This window comes from Ambystoma mexicanum, chromosome 2p (assembly GCF_040938575.1).
Source record: "Ambystoma mexicanum isolate Mex_15411 chromosome 2p, UKY_AmexF1_1, whole genome shotgun sequence".
NCBI classification, from domain to species: Eukaryota; Metazoa; Chordata; class Amphibia; order Caudata; family Ambystomatidae; genus Ambystoma; species Ambystoma mexicanum.
In genome coordinates this window covers 730,529,457-730,556,351 of record NC_090923.1, presented here as the reverse complement: position 1 = coordinate 730,556,351, position 26,895 = coordinate 730,529,457, and the positions used below count along the sequence as shown (strand labels likewise).

General features: G+C 46.4%; 1 protein-coding gene across 1 annotated transcript in view; it reads right to left on the bottom strand.

The window, feature by feature from the left end:
* The window catches only part of KPTN (kaptin, actin binding protein), a 424,265-nt gene that overhangs the window by 276,541 nt on the left and 120,829 nt on the right, over window positions 1–26,895 (bottom strand). The window contains exons 3-4 of the mRNA XM_069644343.1: window positions 20,653–20,737; window positions 20,140–20,194 (exon numbers count right to left, since the gene is read on the bottom strand). Of these exons, the coding sequence (XP_069500444.1) occupies window positions 20,140–20,194; window positions 20,653–20,737 (140 nt within the window). The remainder of the gene's footprint in view (window positions 1–20,139; window positions 20,195–20,652; window positions 20,738–26,895) is intronic.

Genomic DNA, 26,895 nt, shown 5'->3' with positions numbered 1-26,895 from the left:
GTGGAGAGCAAGTGGGTGGATTCTGTACTTCTTGTCAGTTCACATGCGATTACTTCACAGCGTTTCAAGTTCCTACTCCCTGTTACTTCTGACAGCTTTCATTTTTCTACTTTTTTTTGGCCTGTTTCCTCAAACAGTGTTCACTTCTCCTTTTGTCCTGTCTCCTCAGACAGCGTACAATTCTTCTTTTGGCGGGGGTGTTGCCAACGTATTTCAACGTGTTGCGTGTATTTTTCACATTCTTTTTCCAGGCAGACTAAGTTCCGCACGTACTTAGCAACTGTGCTTGCCCCGTGTGTCGCGTACCCCTTCAGAGGTCATTGTAGGCTGCGTGTATCACGCGTACGCTTATTTTTGTGTTTCTGGGTGCCACAGCGTAGTGCGGGTTCATTTTTCCACGCACCTGGTCTTACGAGGGGTTGCGTGCACATCTATTTTTGTTTTTGGGCTGCCTGTGCGTTGCATGACCCGTCATCTTCCCCCAGGGGTCACAGACAGCCTTGTTAGAGCACTAGGGTACGAATTCCATCTAGTACTCTACCCCTTTGACCCCCCAATTGCCCAGGACAATAGTTTACTGCTCCTCCCATACGCACAACATCAGTGCCATGGTCGGGAAGCGACCAAGCGGTAAGGGAGGCAAAGGTGGCCGACCTTCAAAAGGTGGACGTGGTGGGCGCGGTAGGGGACGTGGCCGGGATTTGCAGGGTGCCCCTATATCCCCATGTGTGGAGGACCAATCAGGGACATCCATGCCCCCCCCCATGGTTGAAGGAAACGTGGCTGAGACCATCCCAGCTCAGCCCTTGTTGGACCAGCCCATTGTGGCACCTGACCTGGCACAGGATGACACCCTGGCTGACTTCCAGGTCAGCAAGTCTAAGCCACGTGTGGCGGTGCAAGTTGTCACCAAGCCACGTGGATCTGGGGCAGCTATGTCATCTGCTGCCCCAAGTATGCAGGGTGGTGAGGCTGCAGGGGCAGCTGCAGCTCCATCCGCCCCAGCTCTGACTCTCCCAGCCAGGACAGTGTCGGTCCTGGTCCATCATACTGATGTTCCCCCTGCCAACATCACACTTCAGACAATGCCTGCACCAAGTCCTATGGTCAATGTGCATTCGCACACTCCAACAACCCAGTCCACCGGTGATTCTGCCCCTACTGACCAGAGCGGCGTTAGCCACTCTGGCTCCGCTCCACCTTCTAAAAAGAGAAAGAAGGGTGCTCTGGCACGACAAGCTGAGACCCAAGGCACGGCTACACACTCCGGTACCTCAAGGAAGCCTTGCTTCAATGATTCGGAACTTGATGCACTTGTGAGCTATGTGTTGGCACATAGCCACGAAATGGTGGTGACTGCAGGGTCCAAGATCACACCTGGTCAACATAAGGCACATTGGCAGACCATCGCCAACCACATAAGTGCCCTTGGATTTATGAGGCGCTCAGCTGATGATTGCTACAAGCGGTGGAACGACCTGAAACGCAGAGCAAAGAACAAGCTGGCCTCAAGTCATGCCGCTACTCTGGTGACTGGCAGTGGGTCTCCACAAGAGGACAACAAACTCACTGAACATGAGTCTGTTGCTGGGACCTTCGTCACGGAGGAACAGATCCGAGGTGTGGGAGAACTACCCGATTATGACACATTGTCCGGTGAGTGCCCATGCGTGTGTGTGTGTAATGCATGTGTATGTTGTTTGGGTGACGGGTTCTGATTGAGTGGCAGGTGAGGGTGTGCGTGACTGAGTAGTATGGGTCACCCATGGGCTTCATCCAAAACATTCTGCGGCCTTGAATTTGGGTGTGACAGTATCCCTTCTGCCCACAGTAGTAATTTAGCGTAACATTACGGCAGTTGCCCTTGAGGTGGCATCATGCAACAACATTGCTTGTATTTTTCAGTGTTCTTTCAGGCTGATTATTTCAATTCTCCCACTTTTGCAACACATTCCTCAGCCCTATTGTGACATGCTTCTGTCATTGACAAACCCCACATTGGCCCACATGTGTCACCTTGGTAGTTGAATGATTTGACCATTCAGGCTGAATGAGTATTGTCCTGATCACATGATGTTTTTGGGCCCGTTTGAATGTGGAACATGCTAGTTGTTTCCTGTCATGTTGAAGTGCACAACCATTGATGTGTACATGGCCCTGCAATCACTGTATTTTTGTACACTGGATGTGTTGCACTGTGTGGCACATGGCGTATCTTTTCACACTATGTGGCATTTTTCATCTCTTCATGTCCATCTCACATGGATGGGTGACAGTACTCATTCACTGACATATGGATGTACTTGTGGAATGTACCATGGCTATGGTACATGCCATCTGTGTGATGGCATGTGTCATTTATGTGTATAGGACATGCCACTCACAGGCTAATGTGTGATGGCAGTGCTACCCAGCATGCAGCAAATGTGTTGTTCTTCCATCTTGGTGTCATCAGTGTCTGACTTTTGCCTCCCCTTCCAACTCTGTGACAGTGCATGCATGGGAGGGTTATAGTCATGTGGGACATGTGTAAATCATGTACTGGTTCTGTAGCTTGTCAGGCCTATTTGTGTGCTATGGTGCTAATGCCTGTTTCCATTTTTTGTCTTTCATGTTTTTGCAGGGGATGACGCACTTGATGCTGTTGAGGTGGAGGAATTGGTGCAGACCCAGGAGGAACCTGAGGCACACCCGGCCACCAGTGGGGGACGTGGTGTGGTGGTGGGTGAGAACCCACTCTTGCTGCAGACGATTCTGTCAAGGGGTGTCTCTGGGTGCACCTCCCCAGACCTCTATTCAGGTGCTGATTCGGATGATGAGACCTATGTGGCGTCGCAGGTAAGTGTTTCTGGAAGGGGTTCTGACCTGTCCAACCCACCTGTACCAGGGGTAGAACCCTCTATGGGGATGTCAGTGTTGGTTAGTCAGCCTTTGGCGGTTACGGTTGCAGGGGCACACTCCACAACATCTGATCCTGTTCCTGGGCCAGCAGATCAGAGGGGGAATGCAGTCCTGCAGCCTCAGGCAGTGCCGGCACAGCAAGGCGCAGATCGCCTTGCCCCAAACAGGTGTGGTGCCTGCCGATGTGGTGGCCGTACGCCACCAGGCAATACCGCTTGGGAACAATCCATGTACGGTATGGCAACCCAACAGGCAGCATCAGTTGAGATGATGGCTCAAGCAATGGAGAGGGTGGCCACTTCCATTGTCCCCCCTGAAAGGCAGATGGAGCAACTGCAGCAGGCAACAGACTCCATTTGCCAATCACACAGGGAGGACATAATGGCGTCCAACAGGGACAGACGGCAGCACTGGAGACTCTACGCCAATCGATATCAATAGAGTCCCAGGGCCACAGGGAAGCCCTGAGGGTAGAACTCAATCACCTCAGGGAGACTCTTGTTGACCTTGAGACTTCCACTAACTTGAGGACAGAAAAGCAGCTGGAGCGGCTCACAGGTTCGCTCTCAGCTGAGATGCAGGCAACTCGGGAGGAGATCCGGGCATCACGTCAAGTGCTGCATGGGGATCTCCACACTGTAATCCTCCCGAACGAGACCTTCCACACCTGCATGCTTGCTGCCATGGAAGACCATACCAGGGCTTTGCGTGGGCTGCTCCCATAGCACCACCACCTCCTGATGCAGCAGCAGAGGGTCAAGAGAGCGACGGCAGTAGTTCTCCCACATTGGCATAGCCGTGCAGGCCATGAGCCCATGGAGGTGTTTTTTTTCCCCCCAACATCCACACAGGTGGCTGTTGGTGCGCACCCTGTCCTCGGACCTCCTGGGTGGCCTTCGCCCCCCCGTCCCCCACATGGCCATTTTTGATTTTTGATTATTTTTTGACAGTGTGTTGCCCATCCACTGTATTCTGGCTGGGCACATGCAGGCTTGTCCCGAGTTTGGGTTTGATGCTTGGGTTCGTGAGACACACACCCCTCCTGCTTCCAGTTTCCATGGGCTTGCAAAGGGTGTGACCAAGTGACAGTGATATACACAGTGATGTTGGGCTCCCATGAGCTGTGTGGGCAGTCTGTAGCCAATACTGTGTAGACATTCCTTGTGTATATTGTTGTTGTATTGTACACTGCATGTTGCAATTATGTATGCTTCTGCTTCCATGTCTCCCTCTAAATGTGCAGGTTCATTCCTCATGTCTTCCCAAGCCCGTCTAGTTTGGAGATGGAGTTCATGTTGTATGCAGTACACAGACAAGTTTTGAAGCCTGCAAGACTACAGTTGGAAGGGGGCGATGTGGTGGCATATTCAGGTTGTAAGACTACAACTACTTTAACTTAGTACTGTCATGTTTTAGTTGTGTTTGTGCTTGTGTAGCTGCATTGTATTGTTGGTAAGTATTTGGTCATGTGTGTTGTTAGTTCAACATTACTAGGAGCATATTGTGTGTGGCCAGTTTACTTTGTGACACTTGTGTCAGGTTTTCGGGATTGCTTTGTTTGCTCTCACATAGCATGACATGCCATGGTGTGTTGGGTGGCGGTGCTGGGGAGGGGTTGGGTGACATGGCACTGTTCTCGTGTTGTATTTTGCAAGGGGGTAATGCATTTAGCAGCATATGTGTCTTTAGATGACACAGCATTGGTGGTGTTTCTGTAGGTAGGGATGCACACATTGTGACACTTCCAGGTGACCAATCTCAGGCTGGTATGGTTGTGACAGTTGACTGTCCCTTATGTCATCATCATTGATTGTCAGCTGGTATGTGGCAGGGCTGTGTGCACTCCAGAGGGGTGTGATTCTAAGTGAAGTAATTAGCCACCAGCTGTGTTCGGGCTGCCTCACCCGTGCCCTTTCCCCTCCCATGCGCAGTGGGCGTGCATGTGGTTGGGGGTCTGGGGGCACCACCATGTCCACCGGTAGGCCCCGGCATGTTGCAACGTTGTGCAGGACACATGCTGCCACTATGATCCTGCACACTACTGGGGGAGCGTATAACAGCTGCCCGCCAGAACGGTCAAGGGAGCGAAAGCGTGACTTGAGCACTCCGAATGTGTGCTCCACTATGCCCCGGGTTGCAATATGGGCTGTGTTGTATCTTACCTCGGGTGGCGTGGTGGGGTTCCGAATTGGCGTCATCATGTGGGTGCTCAGAGGGTAGGCACTGTCCCCTGGGGAGGTGGGGATGGGTATCATTAGTGGGGTTGTGACATTACTCAGTATCTGGCATGCATGCATGTGCTGTGGCATTTATACTCACCAAGCAGCCATGTATCGCCATGCCGCCCAGCTTCTAGGTCCCGGCTTAGGGTTGACATTCTGTAAATGAAACTGTCGTGGGTGGACCCTGGAGTGTTGGCATATACTGAGGTAATGATTCCCTTGGCATCACATACTACCTGCACGTTGATGGAATGCCAGTGCTTGCGGTTTCTATAGATGTGCTCTGATACCCTGGGGGGACGTAGAGCCACATGGGTGCAATCAATGGAACCTAGGACTTTGGGGAATTGTGCCACCCCGTAGAAATCCTGGACGGCAGCCTGCCTTTCTGCAGGTGTTCTGGGCAGGTATACGTGCCTGCGGACTGATGGGCGTGCAGTCATGATGGCCAAGACCTGGTGTCGGCAGCGTGACTGCGTGGCCTGCGACACCCCCCCACTATGGCACTTGTCCGCCGAAATGATCCGGGGGCCAAAAAGTGCAGTACAGTGAGGACCTTCTCCAGAGGGCTGAGTGCTTGGGAGCAGAGGGTGGGTGATGTGAGGACATCCTCCCACTCACTGACCAGGTCGAGTATTATGCGAGGTGGAAACCTGTACCTCCCATACACCTGGTCATCAGGCATGCCAAAAAGGTTGGTTCTGGGTGAGAAAATTCTGGGCCCGACTGTCCTCCTCCTCCTCCTGCGATATCCCACGACCACTGCTGCTAGGAACGGTATGTTCATCCTGGCGTCTGAGCTTGCTTGTTGTTTGCGCGCACTTTTATGCTGCGCGGGTCCACGTACGCCTGCTTCCTGCGGTATTACCCAAATTGACCTTTTACAATTGACCTTTTGCACAATTGACCTAATTATAGTGGTCCTAATTGACCTTCTGCACAATTGACCTTTATATTATTTTAGTTATTTTATATATGTATTGGGTTGGTTTTGGATTATAAATAATATAAGGGGATTGGGTGGGGGGATTGCAGGGTTTTTAGATTGGGTGGGGGGGTTGCAGAGGGTTTCCCCCGCATATATGTCCTAATTGACCTTCTAAATTAGGTCAATTCTCCCGAGGTCAATTCTCCTGAGGTCAATTGTGAAAAGGTCAATTAGCATACAACCCTTCCTGCTGGCGTATGTCTTTCCGGATTGGTGCGTCTTTTGTGGCGCACGCTTAATACGTGTTGTAGGCGAGCGTGTGGCCGTTCCGCACACTTGCCTCCTGTACTTCCCCGCCCACCTCAGTAATACACGTACCCCGCTCGCCCAGGCCCAATCGCGTGTGAAACTTCCCGTGCACCCCCGAAATACACGCACACGCTATTTTTGACACAGCGGGTGTCCGTGTTTGTCGCGTACCCCTTTGCACGTCATTTGTCCTAGAGGGCCACAGTATGGGACATTCATCAGAGCTGTATATATGTGATTTTTGTTAACGCACATTTTTTTAATGCACAGGGACGCTACCGCCTGCCTTCGTGTGGCGGACGTGTGTTGATGTACATAGTTGACTTTTGCTTTGTGTCATGAGATCGCCATTTCACTGCTAGGGGGTGGGGGTGCTGGGGGACATGAGTGGGGGCCTGCTGGCAGGTCCCTGCACTGCTAGGGGGTGGGGGTGCTGGAGGACATGAGTGGGACATCAGTGGGGGCCTGCTGGCAGTTGTCCCTCAGTGCTGCGGGTTGGGGGTGCTGGGGGATATGAGTGGGGGCCTGCTGGCAGGTGCCCTGCACTGCTGGGGGGTGGGGGTGCTGGGGGACATGAGTGGGACATCAGTGGGGGCCTGCTGGCAGTTGTCCCTCAGTGCTGCGGGTTGGGGGTGCTGGGGGATATGAGTGGGGGCCTGCTGGCAGGTGCCCTGCACTGCTGGGGGGGGGGGGGTGCTGGGGGACATGAGTGGGGACCTGCTGGCAGATGCCCTGCACTGCTAGGGGGTTGGGGTGCAAGGGGACATGAGTGGGGGCCTGCTAGCAGGTGCCCCTCAGAGCTGGGGGGTGGGGGTGGAGGAGGTCATGCATTGGTGATCAGTAGTGCAAGCTGACATGTGGCTTGCCTGGGGGGCATGCCCATGGTGGATGGGCTGCCTGCGGGACATGACCAGGGGTGCAGGGTAGTCCCCTGTGGTGTGGGTTGCCTGCAGGGGCCGTGGAGGGTGTAGAGCGAACACCTGGGAGAAGCCACACTGCCAATTGACGTGTAGGACTCCACAGCACCCCCGAAATACACGTAACCTGCTGAAATCGCGTGAGACTTCCTGCGAACCCCAGATTTACACGTACCCAGGCCAATCGCGTGTGAAACTTCACGCGAACCCCAGAAATACACGCACCCCACTCGCACAGGGACAATCGCGTGATACTTCCCGCGCACCCCCCGAAATACACGCACACGCTATTTATGACACAGCGGGTGTCTGTGTTTGTCACATACCCCTTTGCACGTCATTTGTCCTAGAGGGCCACAGTATGGGACATTCATCAGACCTGTATATACGTGCTTTTTGTTGGCGCACATTTTGGCGCACATTTTTTTCATGCGCAGGGACGCTACCGCCTGCCTTTGTGTGGCGGACGTGTTTAGGCCTGTGCGCGTCTTTGCCCGTGCGCTGTTTTTCCCTATTCGATTCCATGAATACGTGTTGTAGGCGAGCGTGTGGGCGTTCCGCGCACTTGCCTCCTGTACTTCCCCCGTGACGCCCACATTTTCACGAGTTGTTCCCCATTCCGCGTGTCACGCCCACTGTTACGCCTACTTTTGTTATGTGTGCCGCGCTATGTGCGCTTTCGCTGTGGCCATAGTGCAAGCCGTTAGATGACCTGTGCGCTGGCGTGCGCCACGCAGATTTTCAGCGCACATCCCTGATTTTACTCGCGCACGGACTTCCATGAATCGATGTGCGTGGGTTTTGCTGCGATTTTCACACTTGCACTGCGATTTGCACGGTTTCGCACGCTTGCGCGGGACTTTTCAGCGCACATTAATTCCATGAATCGGCCTCTCAATGTTACTCATTAGACTGGGAACTACTCGTCCCCCCCCATCTCCGTTGCTCCTGTGTGTATGGGATTTATAAAGCACAAACCTAGCTAGAAAGCAACTGAGCGCAGTGAATTTAGGCCACACCCAGGGATTTAAAAGACACAGCATGGGGATAGCAGAGGAGCTGGGATGAATAGAGGGGCCAAGGGAGGAGCGACAGTCAGAGGGGGAGAATTAGGGTTGAAAGCAGATATCAGTGATGGATGAGATTTTATTTGAAAAGTAGGGTCTTCACGTCCTTCCTGAAGTGTAGAATGCAGGGGCAAAAATCATCTGCATTGCTACATTTTTCCAGAGACAGGGTACATAGCATTAAGGCCAGTTTCCTAGCCATTTTCCCTCTTTGTTCCTTGAGTCCACCCTGGTGGTGATGTGGGTTCTGAAGGGGTGATGGCCTCATGAGATTGGGAGTTTCTTGTCCAGGTAATGATATTGATGCGTTACTTGTATAGCACTTACGCCCATGCGCTTTACACCAAACAAATATACATACAATATCACCCAACCGAAGTTTGTACTCCTTTATCGACTTCAGAAGGATGAAAGGCTGAGTTGGCCTTACCGGGATTCAAACGTGTGACCTGCAGATCATAAACAAAGATTGCAAAAGCGAGTCTTACTGTGTACAGCAATGTTTTGGTAGCGACTACTTTGTAGGCGACGCATGCACTCTTGAACATTATGTATGCTTGAAAGGGTAGCCAGTGCAGCTCCTTGAGGAGGAGAGGTGATGTCAGGTTTTCTTAGTAGTTTGAGGTGCCATGCCGCTGCATTCTGGATGACCATCAAAGGATCCAACAAGGCATCTTGGACTCCTGCTAATAGGGTGTTGCTACCTTCCAGGTGGGAGATGAGAGGGCACGGAAAACTGTTCTAAAACTGAAGGCTGGGATAAAAGACTGGACTTTGCAGAGAAAAGGAAGGTGGTAATATGCAGCTATGGTCTTTTTTAGCATATGTGATTTGAATGAGAGGTCACAGTCGATAAGACGAGATTTTGCACTGGGTGAGATTTGAGGTGTGTCAGTCAGCCGTTTCACAACCTGGCATGCTTGATGAGAGTTCCGAGGAGAAGGAATACAGTCTTTGTCGTGTTCAGCTTCGGGTAGGTACTTGACATCCAGGCTTGGATGAGGGATAGACAGTGCTTCAGTTAATTGATTTTGATGCAATTGACGTTTAGGTAAAGCTGGGTGTCCGCTGGTATTGGTGTATCTTGAGGTCAGTGCTGGCAAGAAGGTCCCCCAGATGTTCTATGTAGAGGTTGATGATTACAGGGGGCAAGGTGGAGCCTTGTGAAACTCTGCAGGTTACTTACTGGCTGTCAGTGAGATATGTTGGGACCCATTTTGAAGAGCTTGTCTCTGTTGGAGAGGTAAACCACAAAATACTGCAGACTGTTCCATCGAAGCCCATGCATGTACCAAGGATGTTGGAAGGCTTCATGGTCAACAGGATTAAGGCGGCAGAGAGGTTAAGTAGAACAAGTATGTAAGGGTTTCCTTTGCCCAGCATATACAGCGCCCCATTGATGAATTGAATGGTGGCAGACTAGGTGATACGTGGTGGTCGGAAACTGGATTAGAAGTCTTGGTTGAGGTTGTACTGAGTGTTCCTTTCGTGCAACTAGATGGCGTCGGTTTTCTCCATCACTCTGCCACGGAATGACAGATGTATGATGGCTGGCGACTTATAAAAGTGGCAAATTCACCTGTGATGTCCATCACAATGGAGACAGGGATATTCTTGTCTTTGTAGGTGATAGGTGTAAGGCATGCAAGGTTGGTGGTCAGTCTTCTAGACCAATCCGGTCCATCTTGATAGGCTGGTACTGGTGGGACATCTTGTCTGTTTGGAGCTGTCATTGTGTTGCCTTATCTTGTGTATCTGGCCTGTGAATAAGTTGTTGATGGTGTTGCATTTGTCAGTGGATTGATGCAAAGCAGAACAGCATTCTGTGCGGTGGTCAGTCAAAATCTCGAAAAAATAATCTCGAATAACAATAAGGTCGAAAAAAAAAAGACCGGAAAAAAAAAGTCTTTTTTTTTTTATTATATATTTATTTTAGGGTCCGGGATTTACAAAAAAATGGTAAAAAAAAAAAGGGGGGGGTTGGGGGGGAACCCCCCCATTTCGAATAAAAAATGTCTAAAAATAAATTCGACCTTTTATTTTCGTGATTTATTTTTTCGAGATTTTTAAATTCGTTATTACGACCATAAACCATTCTGTGCATTACTATTCTTGTTCAGTAAGGGACAATTCACCTAGGTATGCCTATCCCAGCCAGCTCCTAAATGTTTTGCGTTCATTGTTGTAGAGCTTTGATGTACTCCCAAAAGAGCTGTCATGGTACAGTGTGGCACCACACTAGGGCTTATTAACATAGGTGGCCTATCATTAATCAATTAAACAAATTGACTGAACTACACACAGCAATCTTATAACATTTTCAAAATGGTATGTTGGTGTCCCCAAAGATCATTAAACTAATCAGAGGGATGCACATAATAGTGCATGCAGCAGATACCCTATAAATATAGTGAACTTTGTCCTGAATAAGGGGAATAGAAAGGAGTAACAGCATGAGTCCATGTTCTAACTCAAAGCACAAAATGTGTTTTAATCTTACTAGATCCATAGATCCAACCAAAAAAGCCAACTTTAAAATCTTAAGCCAAGGAATGCTCACAATCACTGCATTTCTGCAGAAGGACAAGTTACTTACCCCTGATCACGTTCTTTTGACTGGATGTTCCTCCCACTTATTCCTCATCTTTGATGGTCAATATCCAGCTTCAGCTGCTTCAGAAAACAAATTTCGGCAGAGGGTGCAGTGCATCGATGCAGTAGACTTGATCTCCCTCGAGGGCATCCGTCTCGAGGATGATGTCATTGAAGCCATATATAGCACGCACAGTGCCTGTTGGCTTCAGTTCTGTTTTTCTTGCAGTAAAAACTACCCGCATAACCACAGGTTTGACCGTACTCAACTTTGAAGGAGCGAAAGCGGTTATAGCATTGGAAATTCTACTGTGGGGTAGTCTGTAAGGGCGATGAGGAATACGTGGGAGGACCATCCAGTCGAATGAACGTTACCAGGGGTGAGTAACTTGTTCTTTGAATGGATTGTGTCCTCCCATGCATTCCTAATCTTTGATAGACTGCCGAAGCAGAATTTGATTTGGTGGGGGGGAGTAAGAATTTAGTTTTCAATGGCTTTCATGAACCAAATGGAGAACAGCTTTCCCAAAGCTTCCATCCTGACCAACAGAAGACTCGAGGCAGTAATGTTTTGTGAACTTGTGAATAGTAGACCACGTCGCTGCCTCAAATATTTTTGATCTTTAGACCCCTTTGCAGGGCTGTAGAGGTAGCCATGCCCCTGGTGGTATGGGCCCTTAATCCTTCTGGAGGATCCTTGCCCACGAGTCTATAGCATTCCGAAATTGCCAGAATGATCCACATGAATAAGGTCTGTTTTGTAACAGCCTGACCCAGTTTATAATCTGTTTAGCCTATAAAAAGCTGATCAGCAATACGAAGTTTTGATAGTCTAGATATGTAAAAGCTCAGAGCCCTACGTGGATCCAATCTATGTAATGTCTCCTCCTTTCTGCCAGGATGAGGTGGAGGATAGAAAGTGGGTAAAACAATGTTCTGCCCTACATGAAAATCAGAAATGATTTTGGGTAAACATGAAGGCCTAACCTTCAGAACAACCCTATCCTTATGGAAGATAGTAAAGGGTGGCTTGGATGAAAGTGCCTGCAATTAACTCATTCTACGGGCTGAAGTTAATGCTATCAAGAGAATGTTTTTAAATGTTAACCTAATGGACATGAATGTAAAGGTTCAAAACATTAGAAATGTAAGTACCAGATTAAGGTCCCAAACTGGAACCTGGAAAGTAGATGGGGAGGTGGGTGGGACACATTGGTGAGCGCCTTTAGAAATTCTGGCAACAGTAGAATTTTGAAATATGAACATTCTTCTGACGAGGGCTTAAAGATGGATAGCATCGCCGAATAGCCCTTAATAGTTCCAACCTGAAGCCCCAGATTGTGTAAGGATAGTAGAAAAGATAATATCTCTGGTGTTTTGCACAGTAAAATGGTTTACATTCTTGTCTTTGCACCAGCTCCAGAATTTGTTCCAACGGCAATGGTACAAGGACTATGTTGCGGTCTTTCTGGCCGAAAGCAAAATCTCCATTACATCATCCGCGAGAACCCAATCCTTGTATCTAAGCCTCTCAGAAACCATGCGTGAAGGCTGAATGTCTTGACCTCGGGATGTAGAACCTGGCCCTCCTAACATGCAAGGAGGGCTTCTCTTAGTGGAAGATGTATTGGAGGGCAGATGGACATGTCCAGAAGGTCTGAGTACCACGTCCTCCTGGCCCAATCTGGGGCATTTAGGATCATGTGTTTCCAGAACTTTCTCAACCTCCTGATCACGTGAGGAATGACGGGAACTGGAGTAAAACGCATACAGGAGTGGAAACTCCCAGTCCACTACAAATGCGTGTCCTGGAGCTCCTCTCTGAGGAAATTCCCTGGAACAGTACAGTTGGCACTTCCGGTTGACAATGGTCGCAAACAGATCCACTTTGGTTTCACCAAAGGTTGAAGATCTCTTGAAGGACTTCCTGAGCTAGTTCCCACTCATGGGGCACTGTTCTCTGCCTGCTCAGAACGTCCGCCACCGTGTTCTCTTCTCCGGCTAGGAGAACTGCGGATAGGGAGATTCCTTCTTGAATTGCCCAGTACCAGAGCTGTACTGCCTCTCTGCACAGTGGTAGTGACTCTACACCTCCTCACTTGTTGAGGTAGTACATGTCCACTGTGTTGTCTGTCATTATCAGGACCTTCTTTCCCTGTACAGAGGGCAGAAAAGTCTTCAGTGCTAGTCTAATTGCCCTCAGCTCCAAACGATTGACATGAAGTTTGGACTTCAATGGAGACCAATGACCACTGACTGTCAGATTGTTGGTGTGGGCTCCCCACCCCGTAAGTGAGGGGTCCTTCACTACTGTTATCTCCGGCCATGGTTGCCAGAAGGGTTCTCCCCTCAGAACGTTGTCCTTGCAGGTCCACCACAGGAGAGCCTGTGCGGCCCTGCTTGGAACCTGAAGTAGGTCCGACATGTTTCCTAAGAACTGGGACTATTGTGTTCTGAGGGCACGGTGAACGGTTCTCATTCTCAGGCGGGCCTCTGGCACCAGAAAAATGCAGGATGACATGAGACCGAGCAACCTCAGAAAATCATAGGCCTGGAGATGCTGGCCACTCTGAAACTTGATGGCCATCTGCAGAATGTCTACAGCGCTCATCGCGGGTGGCAAGCTCTTTACCAAGGATGTATCCAGTACAGCCCGATGAACTGGAGCTTTTGAGAAGGTGTCATATGGGACTTCTTGTATTTGAGGGAGAAGCCCAGTCTGTGGAGAGAGTGGCAGCTCATGCTGAGATGATGCAGGACTTGTTTGGGGAGAACGCGCCCTGTTCAGCCAATCGTCCAGGTAAGCATAGACGTGAATCGCTTCTCTCCTGAGACTCGCTGCCACCACTGCCATCAGTTTGGTGAAAACCCTTGGGGCAGAGGTTAGCCCGAATGGCAGAACTCGAAACTGATATTGAGAACCGCCAATGGCGAACCTCAGGTATTTTCTGTGCTTGAGATGGATTGGCACATTAAAATAAGCATCCTGAAGGTCCAATAACACCATCCATTCCTGGCGGTGGAGGGCCTGAAGGCTCTGAGAATGTGTGTCCATCTTGAACTTGTCCTTCCTGAGGACCTTGTTCAAATATCTCTCAAGTCCAAGATGGGTCGCAGTCCTCCGTCCTTCTTGGCTATTAGGAAATATGGAGACTACCATCCCTTGTTCCTCTCCGCTACAGGAACTGGTTCAATATTGCCTTTCTCTAGCAGGGTCAACATTTCCTGCACAAGGAGCGGATCTGGAATTCTCAAAGAGTGGTTCCCCGGTGGATGGTTCTGAGGTCTCTGAATGAAAGGACGGCAGTAACCGTGGGCTATGCTTTCCAGTGCCCAAGCCCAAGCATCCAAAGTAATGTCTTGTCATTCTTCCAGATGCTGAGACAGTCTGCCTCCCAATGGTGATTAGTGACTCAAGTCCTCAGAGAGGTGTTGTGGCAGCTGATGCAGTGGCTGATGGAAAGGATGTCCCTGCTTGAGCGGGTTTAGTACCTCTGCCTTATCCACCACGAGGGAATCTTCTTTGGCCTCTTTGACCAGCCATTCCTCTCGCTCTTCCAACTGAGGAGTAGTTGCGAAAAGATCTATTACTCCAAGGCTGCCCATTGGGGCGAAAGGGCTGAGGCTGCCTAATAACGGCACCTAAAGATTTGGCTGCCACCTTTGAGGTCTGCAACTTCAAGGCTTTCATCAGCTTTGTTACTAAAAAGGTGAGACACGTCAAAAGGCGTGTGCAGGAGTCTGGATTGCACATCCGCCGCAAATCTGGACTTCATCAACCACGCAAATCTGCATATTACAGTGCTAGTAGCCATGGCTCGGCTGATGCTGTCAGCAGAATCCAGACCCAACTGAAGAGACTCGCACATGGCTTCTTTGCCACCTCTAACAATATCCAAGAACCTGTCTCTTTCCTCCTCCTCAGGAATATGCTCTGCCGCCATGGAAATGCAGTCCCATAGAGTGAATGAGAATTTTGCAAGGGCACATGTGGAGTTGGCTGATTTTAGAGCCATAGTCCCTACAGAAAATACTTTTTTTGCCAATCCATCTACTCTCTTGTAATCCCTATCTGGAGGGATAGTATGATAAGCTGCCTGCTTGGAAGTTGTGATAGCTGCCTGTACCACCAGACTCTCTGGATGGTGGTGTTTAGACAGGTAGTCAGGGTCACTACTGGAAGGGCAGTAGTTTTTGGTCAGGTTTTTATTCACTGCCCGATTAGTTTCTGGCGTCTCCCAATTTGCTGTCACCCTTTTTTGGAGAGCAATATGAAATGGTAACATAGGATCCATCAACGGACCCTTATCAAGGATGTCAGTCAAATCATGCTGTTCAAAGGGGGAGGCCTACTCTACCCAATATAGTCTACCACTTTAAACATTAGCTGCCTATATGAAGCATCTGCATGCTCACCACCCTCAGGTCTACCAAAATCCAGTTCAGGCGAGTTGTCTCCCCTATTGGCCATCTAAATTATCATGAAGGTCTTTCAACGTAGACTCTTCATAAATAAAGCTCTCAGGCACATTTGGTGTACCAAATTGGAGACCAAAAGGTGCATCATTGTCATAAATTGAGGAGAGAGATTTTAAATAATCTTTCCTTGGTAAAGGAATATAGGTTTTTCCGGCTTAAACTGTGGATCCGATGCTCGAGGAGTCATCAAAACCTTTTTTGGCTTCTATGGCACCATAGGCTTAGATGGCGCGATCAGCCTCAACTGTGCAGCTGGCGTAGAGGGCGCAGCCGCAGTCAATGGTTGTACTGGCGTCAATGGTGTAGCTGGCATTGATGGCGCAGCTGGTGTCGTTGAGGTCGAGAGCTTAGCTGGCGTCAGTGACCTCGACTTATGTTTGGTTTTACGGCTCGAAGGATCCTTCAATGACTTGTCATCGAGTCGAGGCCCTGACAGCTCTTGATGAAGATCTGGCCTTTGTCCCGGGCTCGAGAATGCAGGATTTGGCTTGAGCCCTTTCCTTACCGGCTTCTTTGGAAGGCACGGTAGGAGCATGGCTTGCCATGGGGTTTTTTTTTTAAATATTTTCAAAAATTCGGATCTAAATGCTTCCCATTCGGGAGGTGTAGAGTTTTTCGTGGGGCAAGATACCCTCTCTGGGGAGATGTCCGATGATGACGTTGAAGAAGGTGACCTGTGGTGCCTCTTTTTTGACTTCCTCGATGATGATGATGAGGAGTGGTGGGAGCCACTCCTCGATCTTGATCTTTAATCTTCTTCCCTTGAGGAGAGTTGCCTCCCGGTCGTCGGATGAAGGTTTTTTCAAAGGGGGTAGATGGATTTTTGGGGTTTCTACCCACCACCAATTTCCCCTTTCACTCCCTCAAAGCCTTTCGGTAATTGACTGGCACTTGGAGTAGGCCGATGTCATATGCTCCACCCCAAGACACCACAGACATAATCGGTGTGGGTCGATTAATGAAATTTTTCGAATCACAATTATGCCACTTCTTGAACCCGGTCTTCGGGCTAGTCGGTGACGAAGACGACATACTGCGAAGAACACAGGAAGCGCGCCTTAGTTTTCCCCAAGCGATAGCTTACGCAGAAAACCAGAACTAAAGCCAACGGGTTCTGCGTGAGCTATATATGCCTTTCACAAGGGGCATTGAGCCGATTGCATGTTCGCACAGTGCACTCTGCTGAAAAAATCATTCCGAAGCAGCTGAAGCTGGATATCGAATATCAATGATGAGGAATACGTGGCAGGACACAATTCATTCGAAATTCTGTATTGTTTTATTGTCTTTTTATGACAACAGTGATAATTCGTTTTTTCGTATTGACTCTAAAGGGAGGCATACCTGTGCGAGTCTCCATTTGACAGGAAACATTACAAGCCCCAATAGCATATGTGCACAGAAATTTGATTTTCATGTATCAGTCTAGGTGGATAGTTCAGGAGTTAAGTGCATGGAATCCTGCACTTGGCAAGTTCAAATACTGCTACATGGCCGATTCAGCTTTTCATCCTTCTGAGGTCAAAAAATTGAGAACCATTAAAAAGGGGTGTGGGGGCAGTAATAACTCCTGTTATTACAATGTTTAGAAGCGCTACATAAAAGGTATATACATCTAGAACAGCATTTGTGATGTTCTCAAATTTTTAAAGTTTGTTAACACACCATGCTCCGGTCATTCATTCAAAGTGCTTGAGCCTTAGGTTTAAAAAGGCTATGTTTAAAGTTGTGCCTACTTATCCGTATGCACGTTCAAGCCTTTGTTAAAATAGTATGAATTCTATAGAAGATCAGGATATTTTATTTTTTGTAACAAAACTTAACTGAACAGTTAGCCACTGTCTGAAAATAATCCTGGCAGCCGGCCTGGTTTTAACAGATGGATCTCTGCCAGGACTCCACCAGGCCCAACCTCCGGTGCTATGGGAGTGGTCACGATGGATGGAAAGGGAGTCTTAACTCTGGTCAAGAGAATTAGATAAAGAGATGGAACCTGACTGTTTCAACAGGAGCATTATGGTCTGCCAGATCAAGCTTCTTAAAGTGTACTGGTCGCTTGTGAGAATGATCCAGAGAAAAATGTCTCACTAAGATATCTTTTTGAGATGTAAAAACCTGCAGAGCATACTGGGCTGATGGATATAGTCCTGCAAAGGAACCCAGGAATTTTGAAAACTAGTTGCGGAGACGATCAACCATCTCCTAGAAAATAAGTCCTTATGAAGCCATCTATTTGTATCCTTCAGGAAAACATAGAACTAATTGATTGACTAAACCGCTGCTCATACAGTCTCCTTGCTGACCCTCCAGCCAACCCATCCACTTCTCCAAACAACAACTAATTCTTTGCACTTCCTCGATTGGCAATTGCAGGCAGAAAATGGGGATTATTCTGCTACTATATCTTACACCATGGGTATGCATTTCAAGTTGCAAACTACTAGCCAGGCATAAAAAGTCACTCCCCATCTAATACTCAAACACACAGCATTCCATTCTTACTTGCTGAGAGTCAACCATCACTAGCCAATAGCTAGCGTTGAGTACACATTTTGAGGCCTTTTTTATACCTATGGTGTTACGCTCACCTGGTATCCACAGGGACGCCACCCAGACGGGTTACTACTTGCTGGTATGCTCCTCAGCTTGGCCCAGATGTGGTCTGCGGGGAAGGTTCTGCCTGAAAATACAGGAGGACTGTGTTCAAGGCTGACCGACCGGGGTAAGTATCCTCCCTCCAGCCCCTTATGATTTCAGCCCCTATGGGGCCCTCTCCTCACCTTGTGGTAGAGTTAGGCGTGCTCTCCGCACTGCCTTCTTTGCAGGGGCGCGTTGTCTTTCAAGGGCGTGTGCGGTCCAGTTACTTCACTGACGCCGGCCTGTTTGATATTGTTCAGGTAGGTTTTATTGCTGTTCTTTAGTTTTGTTGCTATCCTGCATGCCTTTCTTGTTTAAAATGTCTCTTTTTTCTCCCTTAGGTATGCGGAGCTTCAGCGCGGCGAACTGGCTTGGTTGAGCCCTACTGATAAATGATGGCATATTAAGAGCGCTATGATGCAGTAAGTAAGCGCTATGCGCAGCGCTGCAAAGTCTTGCCTTTGCCAACCTGTGTTTTCCTTCCTTGTAGGTCACAGTGTTCTTCAGCGCGAGTGGAATGTCTGGAGTGGTGCCAGCCGAGAGGCGACCAGCCAGTTAAGCCTTTGGAGCAGTTCGTAACTTGCAAATGTCTCTACTGCTTTCTTTAATGTTGCCTCCATCTTCCTCTTTCAGTTAGTTCTGTCCGGGAGGCGTGCAGATTTGAGGAAGCTGTTCTCAGTAGCTGCAAGTGGCTAAAGATGACTGCAGGTAAGATGCTGCTACTAATGATGTTCCTTTTGTCTCCTTGCAGGTTCTGCTTCTCCGAGGTTCAAGGGAATAGCTGGACACAGTGAGCGTCACGTTGCAAGCTGCAAAGTAATGCGAAGCGTGTGGTCTTGCTCGGGTGTGGTTTAAATAGCCCCAACAAAATAGTCCAGGTAAAGTAGGCCCTAGGCTACCACACCCAAAACATTAGACCACATAGCTTGGTTCCTTGGAACCAAGCTATGTGGAAGCCTCCATGATGGCTGACAACACATTAAGTAGTTCCCAAGCACATGTTTTTCATGGTGTATGAGCCTGGTGCCATAGGCGCCAGGAGTGGCCCCAAGAGGGATTTGGAAGAGGATGCCAGGTTCTAGAGGCCAGAGTCCTGACTCCACCTGGCCAATGGGTTTGCCAGAGGGGGTTTTGAGCGAGGGTCGTGACATATGGTTAATGTTACAACTAATGTACAGTTGGATGTACGTTTGATTTTTCATGTTTTGTATGAACTACATGTGTTAACCTCTGTAATTATTGGAATGTAGAAAACAAGCTCGCAGCTGGGGATTGGGGATGCATCTTCAGTCTATATTTTTGTTTCAAAGAAGGAAGTTGAACATTTTAAACAGAAACATAATGACGAAAAATGTATTACTAATGAGATTTTCAAACAAATCCAGTCATTTGTAAAGGATTAATGAAGCGCTTGCACAAACATACCCTCTCTCAACTAGGAATCAAATCCTATCTTCAACCACTACCAATATGGCATCCACCCACTGCACAATACAACCTGGATGATGAATGTTCTTGATACTGCTCAATTTATTTCAGTTTTCAACAGTATCCAACATGGTCCACCATGCCATCCTCCTGAGCACAGACCCTCAAAGACTCTATTGATATTTTCTACATTTAATTTGCATCAGGCAAAGGTGCCTAAAAACAGGGGCCTTTGGACACATTTTTAGTCTTGGCGATAAGGAGACTTAAACAAATGAAAAGTTGCTGCAAGCAAAAATAACACGCAATATAAGAAGTAATCAAAAAACACTTGTGGACACATGTTAGTGAGGACTGTTTTAACTAAACATGGACAAACATATCAGAAGCAGCTGTATCGTAATAAGTAACATGACAAACAACATACCACTTGGACAAGAGATGCCAGTAACAGATCAAACACATTATATGCAAAGCCCACAAGTGCCTGCTGCACCACCTCTGTGCTCTGAAACCCACCTTCAGAGTCCATCAATAAGCAATTATTTATGAGCCACTTGCCTCTGAATTCATGTTTATCAGTCAAGTTTAGGTTTCATTCTTTTAGCATGTTATGATTGGCAATTAGTATCCTAAAAAGAAGCGGAGCATGTACTTACTCTGCATGGCACAACTGGAAGGGTGTGAATTGCAGCTCCAAGTTCAAACAACTCTCTGGATTGGAAAGGGAAAAAAAACAATGCTAAAGCAAGCCGCTTCGACACCCTTTCATTCCACTACTTACAGCATCTTCCATAATCATTTCCAGACACCTCTCATGAATGGGATACCTTTAGTAGGCACTCAGGGCTGCAAGCGAGATGTTCAATGCATCTGCCCTTGACATATTGCCGTCACAACACCTCCATCTTGCTCAATTGGGTACTATGAGACTATGTTCAGAATAGGGACAAAAAGTGCATCTTTCAATGAAAAACACAAATACATTTCAGGTATCTTAAAAAGACTTTAGTTCGAGAACATTCATATCAATGGTCAGGGAGAGGATGTATATGGTCACACAATGAAGATGCCAATTTAATAAAATCATTGTGCCCCAATTGTAAACAGGCAGAGTGTAGATGCATCAGAAACATTTGAATATTCAAGGTTATATATTTTGGGTCACTCACGAGCAATCGAGTCCAGGTTATATTCCGACCCCGGCTCATAGTCACAATAAATGTTCAGGAATGGACTTGCCTTATCACCAGAGTCCTAGGGCAAAAAGGTGAGCGAAAGAGAAAGATGTTAAATAAAGGAAGGCAGAATAAATCACCTAGTATTAGTATTGTTCGTCATGCAAACACCAAGAAAACTGAAACAAGAATTGGCAGTGCAATAGGTTTCCAAAAATATGTTTTGCTTTTATTCAAATTGGACTTTCTAAAGTCAGTAACTATTAGAGGTATTTCCAATGGTCACCGCCAGTGGCTTCAGTCATCACCATTGGCCAGTTGTCCACAGCCAAAATATGTGCCAATGGCTGGTGATAGTGCCCCATCTGTATTCTTGCTCACCAGTCAACATGAGCAACACAAATTATGTTATTTCAGTTATGATAATGTTATGTTATGTTATTTTGCATTTATATAGCGCCTTATATACCATTGGTATGGTCTGAAGGCGCTGGTAGGTTGAACGCCCTTGGGAACCGAAGTTCGTGTCAGTAGAGAGAGTAGAGAGAGTCCAAAAAGTGCGAGTGTGCACCAGGTATGTGTGCAGCTGGTCTCGAATTCATGTGGTAGCTGCTTCTTAGCGGTAGGTGTGGTGGTTGAGAGATCGGGAGTATGTGTTCGCTCTGGCCGGAATTATCCAGACCGAGTGTGGCTGTGTTAGGCCTGAGGAGAACGCCTGGCTGGGGGGTGTGAAACCAGCAATGTTTAATTAGAGTGATGTGGAGTGAGCGGGTGATGTTGATATGAGAACAGTTATACCGAATGGTGTAATAGTATCTCTGTGTTCTAGTTGAGTGGTGGTGTAAAGGAGAGAGTAACCGTGGGGTGTGGTATGATGTATGCTCTTTCAAATGTTCCCTGCATTCCAAAGCATATTATGAACATCACGCAATTCCGTGCGGACAGGTCCGTTCTATGCATTTTTGTTCATTTCAGGCGTTCAAGATTGTCCTACAACTTTCAAATAAGGTCCCCATTCTCCTTTGTGCAAAAATTTGTGATGCATTTGATAACTCACAAATAACTTTTTTTATCATTTAAGTCTTTGTTATGTGGTACAACAAAAATTACTTTAAAAGGGATATCCGAGATTACGTTAAAAAAACATTTGACGCAATACAGACTCCAGAGCTACCCGTTTAAGGTAAGGATGCAAGCAATATCATAAATTACCTAAGTAATTCATAATTTAAATATATATGTTTTATAGGACAGCAGTCGCCACACTACTGTCTTGATTGCATATGATTAGGCGTGACCACGAGCCTCTTATCTCACCTCGTTTGAGGCTGTGAAAACAGACCCCTGGTCATCAGTCACTCATGTCAAAACTCACCCTAGGCTGTGTCTCAGCGCTAAAAGACAGGAATGCCTAGGTTCATGTGCTCTTCAACATAATTAAACATATACAGTCAGGAATTGTAAAGTTCTTAGAATCAAAGTGATACCACTCTGATGCGTTGTTCTGAATTATACACTTGACACAGGAGTTAGCATGTTAATGCATTTAATATGATCCTCTATCTTCTGAGGGTTCTTATTCTCATTAAACAATCTAAAGCAAAGACAGATGTAGCATAACTTAACACATATGAACAAGATTGGCATGTAGGAAAAGAGCATGTTTGAATGTGTAAGTAATGGAACAAGTTGTGGTTTTAGTTTAAACGCATAGGTAACCGATATCTCTCATTATGCTACGCTACACTATACGGCATCAGTCTCCATGCACACAGCAAGCACCCACCTGTCATTCATGTTTAAAGCTGAGTGCAATTCAAATGAAACCGCTCCTTCATGGGTTGAATAGTTGTGCTTAGCTGGGACTGGCTGTCTCTCTCCTATGCTGCTGCTGCTCTGCTATCCTCTCCAGCCCCTGTGGGTTGAATGGACTGGCAAGTATGCTGGGCTTCCTTCTTTCCCTACCTTCCTCGTCCTTGTGCTGGGCTATATATCTATCAAGTAGCATGGTGGGTCCGTTATATCTGCTGTTTGGAACAGTGAGGGAGCTAGCGTATCATTTTGTTCGTTCGAAGTAGAACTCCTATGTAAAACTACATTAGATGGGGTATTTGTTACTCAAAGTCAGATCTCTGTGCCCGTTTAGTAAATGCCTTCACTGTACGGTATGGCATTTGTGAAGTTTTGCACCATTGTAGCATTGTAAGGCTATCTTATCTTTCTTACTTGTTACCCATTGTTTTCCATGGTACCCTATGGGCCTTGACTTTGTGAATATGCAAGATGCTTTTGTTCATGTCTGTCAATTTCCTGTTCTTGAATCCTTATCAGATAGAACACTTACCCGCCAGAGGTTAAAAGGCTGCTCTCACATAACACCTAATGGTGTGAAGTCAAACAGCTGCTAGCTGACATTTGTGGCCGGACAATCTGCTAGAATAGGAAAGCACCATTTCTTGTTTATTGGCTCATCTTGCAGAGCTTATCAACACTTGTTCCTCAAGTGTCGCACACAGTATATGCATCATTACCATCTATGTTAAAGTATGGGGTATGTTTAAAGAACACCTTTCATGGCTACAGGTCATATAAGATATGAAATGCTGTCTTAAATTATGTCACTACAGTTAAGGTCAAGCATGTGTAAATAGACTTTTACCAAAATTCTATTGATAATTACTTTTGACACGCTGGACAGATTTAGATGACATTTTCCAAACATAAATTATGTCCTGGGCCCACACAAACTGGAATCATTGGTTAAAAGGCGAACAAGGTATTATGAAAACCAAAATCCCCATTTACGGGCTACTCCCATTCATTTTTCAATAGAGAAAAAATGCATTGATTGAACACCCATAGCACAAACACAGCTGGACTGCAGATGTTCTTTTTGCTGGTGTGGTCTAAATCTGTCCAGTAGTTTCTAAAATATTCGACGCAGAGGGAGTTGCTCTATGCAAGATTTTCTCACGATAATACTGCGGGAAAGCCAACAGTGAAAAGTACTAAAAATGCTATTTGGAGGAGTGAAAGGAGGGTATTCATATAAGACTAGTGTTGGGAATGGGGAAAGCATGTGAAGCGGTGGGGTTTGGGTTGGGCTTTGGAGTTTGGGGTAGAACATTTCAGCTTCTCAGTGGAATCTTGCGAGATTACTCTGTTACCATCGAAAGATGCACTCAGAAAAGAAAGTGTGTCACACGAACCGAAGAGTGAAAGGGGGAATGTGGCAGAGTCAGGAAGGGAAAATACAATAAGCGACAGTGGGGGTTGGGGCAAGAAAAGAGGACATATGTCAAGTGTCAGTGAGAACAGGGAAGACATTTTAATCTGAGCATTTTGCCATAATCGCAGGAATCAGCCAACATAACATTACCATAGGAATTGGCATACCTAGGAAGGATTATTGCAGGAATAGGAAGAGTGGAAAACAAAGTCATTAGGACATTCCTTTACTCAGACACTCGGCAATGGTTATTTGGGTGTAATTGTTGCAACATATACAATGGGCAGACGAAATCAGTGGAATACAGCTGAAACAGCTGTGGGGTGGACCCTGAGACCATCAACCAAGGATAGTGCCAATGTTAATGGCCGAAGGGCAGTGGATCCCGAGGTTGCCTGGGGGATATGGGCCTCGTGGCTTTGTCTTTTTAAATCATTGGTGCAACATGTACAGTTACAAGCAATCGCCGAAGGCCATGGATAGTGGGGCCAAGAAGAAACTATAGTATAACAAAAGCTTTGAAATTCAGTGAAAAAATCTTTTGTTAAGAGAGAGTTAAACAATCAGATTTATGATCAACAAAAGACTTGTAATTCAGCTGATGTAGGAAGTGATGAGCATCTTAATTCAACGCTCCCCTCCCCGTTGCAAATCCCATGAGCACATACATGATCACCAAAGCGATTCACCATGGCATATAAAATAACATCATGGGGGACATCCATGAGGGGTTTGTCAAGTTAAGATGGTCATCTCCTCCAACATCAGCTGAATTTCAAGGGTTTTGTGGTGATAAATCTGATCACCTTGTCCCCCATGATGTCCTTGTATATGCCATGGTGAATTCCTTTGGTGATAACATGTATGTACTCATGGGCTTTGCAACAAGGCGGGGGGCCTCAAGTTAGATGGTCATTACTTCCTACACCAGCTGAATTTCAAGGCCTTTGTTACAATAAATCACCACCTTAACTCTTTTTTTTAATGTGTTTATTCATTTTACAAAATATACATAACGCAAATACATATGGATTACAAATATATCTCAGGTTGCAGATTATAAACCATATTAACATGCCACAATATCATAATTATTTTTATTAAAAGTTTTATTGCTTTCAAACTAAAAAATATAGTGATAGCAAAAGAAACCTTTAACAGTTTAAAAGCATTCAAAAAAACAATAATCCATCAATTTGAAATATAGATGAGTACAGATGAGTAAGTAGCTTCCTAGTTGCTATTATGCTGCAAAACAACCAATGTTCTTCCAGAGTCAAACAAACCTCCAACTAATTTCCCATATATTGCAATCTTTCCCCACACAATATCTCACATTCCATTGCTATATGGAAACGTGTTTCAATCTGATTGTCCTTCCTACAGAACTGACAGATATTGTTCTCCAAGCATCCCTGGTGCTGACTGCACAACACTTCATGTGTGGGCATGATATCCAGGCGGCAGCGCGGGAAGAGATCCCTGTGCCTGGAGGGAAAATTACAGAGGTACAAAGGAGGGTCATTTAAACCCTTTTTTCCACCCACCATTTGAATTTAAGGAGGGCAATGGGTCTAGCTTCACAAGTGTTTATCGAGTCCCTCATTTCCAAGATTGTCTTGACTTTTTGGGGATTTTCCCTTAATATATCAATATCCATTAGTGGATAGGGTATCATTCATCACCTCAAACCATTGGCTCAGGAGTGTATCATTTACCTTATTCTCAGGTCTAAAGGTGACAAAAGGAGGGAGGACTTTCGACATAATACATTTCCTTTAGAAAGACATTTACTTCCATGGTACTATGGAGGCCATTGAGGGTAAATGCAATCCATGCCAAAATTTCGCCGTTGACAAGGATGTTGGGAGTCTTAATACCTTACGCCAAAAGTGGCCTTCCATCCTAGGCCATACTTTTTTACTCAAATTGGGCAGTGCTTTTGCTCCATAGGTGAGCACCTGTATCACCTTTTGTCGATAAAAGGTGATGATAGGTTTCATAGAGAAGGCCCCATAACGTCTATGAATAGCAGCTATTCCTTCGTTTGTCAAATTTTGTAATTTTACTTTCAACCAGGCTAGTTGAGCACTTTCATTTGAGTTCTTGTTAATCTTTACTCCCAGATATATAATGGTTTTCACCACGTCCAACAGCAGTTCATCAAGTCTCCATGAGTAAGGAGTCTTTATCTTCTTCCTGGCATTGGTCATTGGGAGAATTTGAGATTTTTTGACATTCATACTCATGCCATTTCTTTTAGGAAAACATTGAATGCCGAGATTCTGCGTTGGAGGCCTATTGCCGTCTGATCAAGAAAGACCAGATTGTACGCATAAAGCAGCCAATATCATAATATCCATACCACTCTTGAATACATCCTATAATCCTGCACAGTTAACCCACAACCCAGTAACATTTTCCTTATACCTAGTCCAATGTAAAGATGAGTATGAGAACATAACACATATGCACAATACAACACAGTACAAACACAAGACAGAGAGAAAAGAGGGAGAGAGAAAAAAATTCTAACTATATAGACTATTAAAAGATCTCCATAGTGAAAGATACATTCTGTACGATTTTTATTTTCCAATGACACCACCTCATATTTGGACAGCGTTTGCATCTCTACTAACCAATCCTCCACCACAGATTTTTTCCTACTTTTCCAGACTCTTAGAATCGGCTTAATAGCAACCATCAAAGCTTTATCAACCCATATAACAAATTCTCTTGTAACTAGACATCTTCCTCTACGTATCATTAAGATCATGCTCGCAGCCGACCTAGTGATAACTATGTCCAGAGTGATATCTATTCTGTCTAAAACTTCCTTCCAAATGTTTTGCACCCTCGTACAATCCCAGAGTAAATGCAAAAATGTCCCTCTGTTTACTGCAAAACTCCAACACATATCATTATCCAGTCATTTGTGTTTATGCATTTTTTCTGGGTTCCAGTATAATCCCCCAATAATCTTTTGCCTTATGAGCCTCAAATTT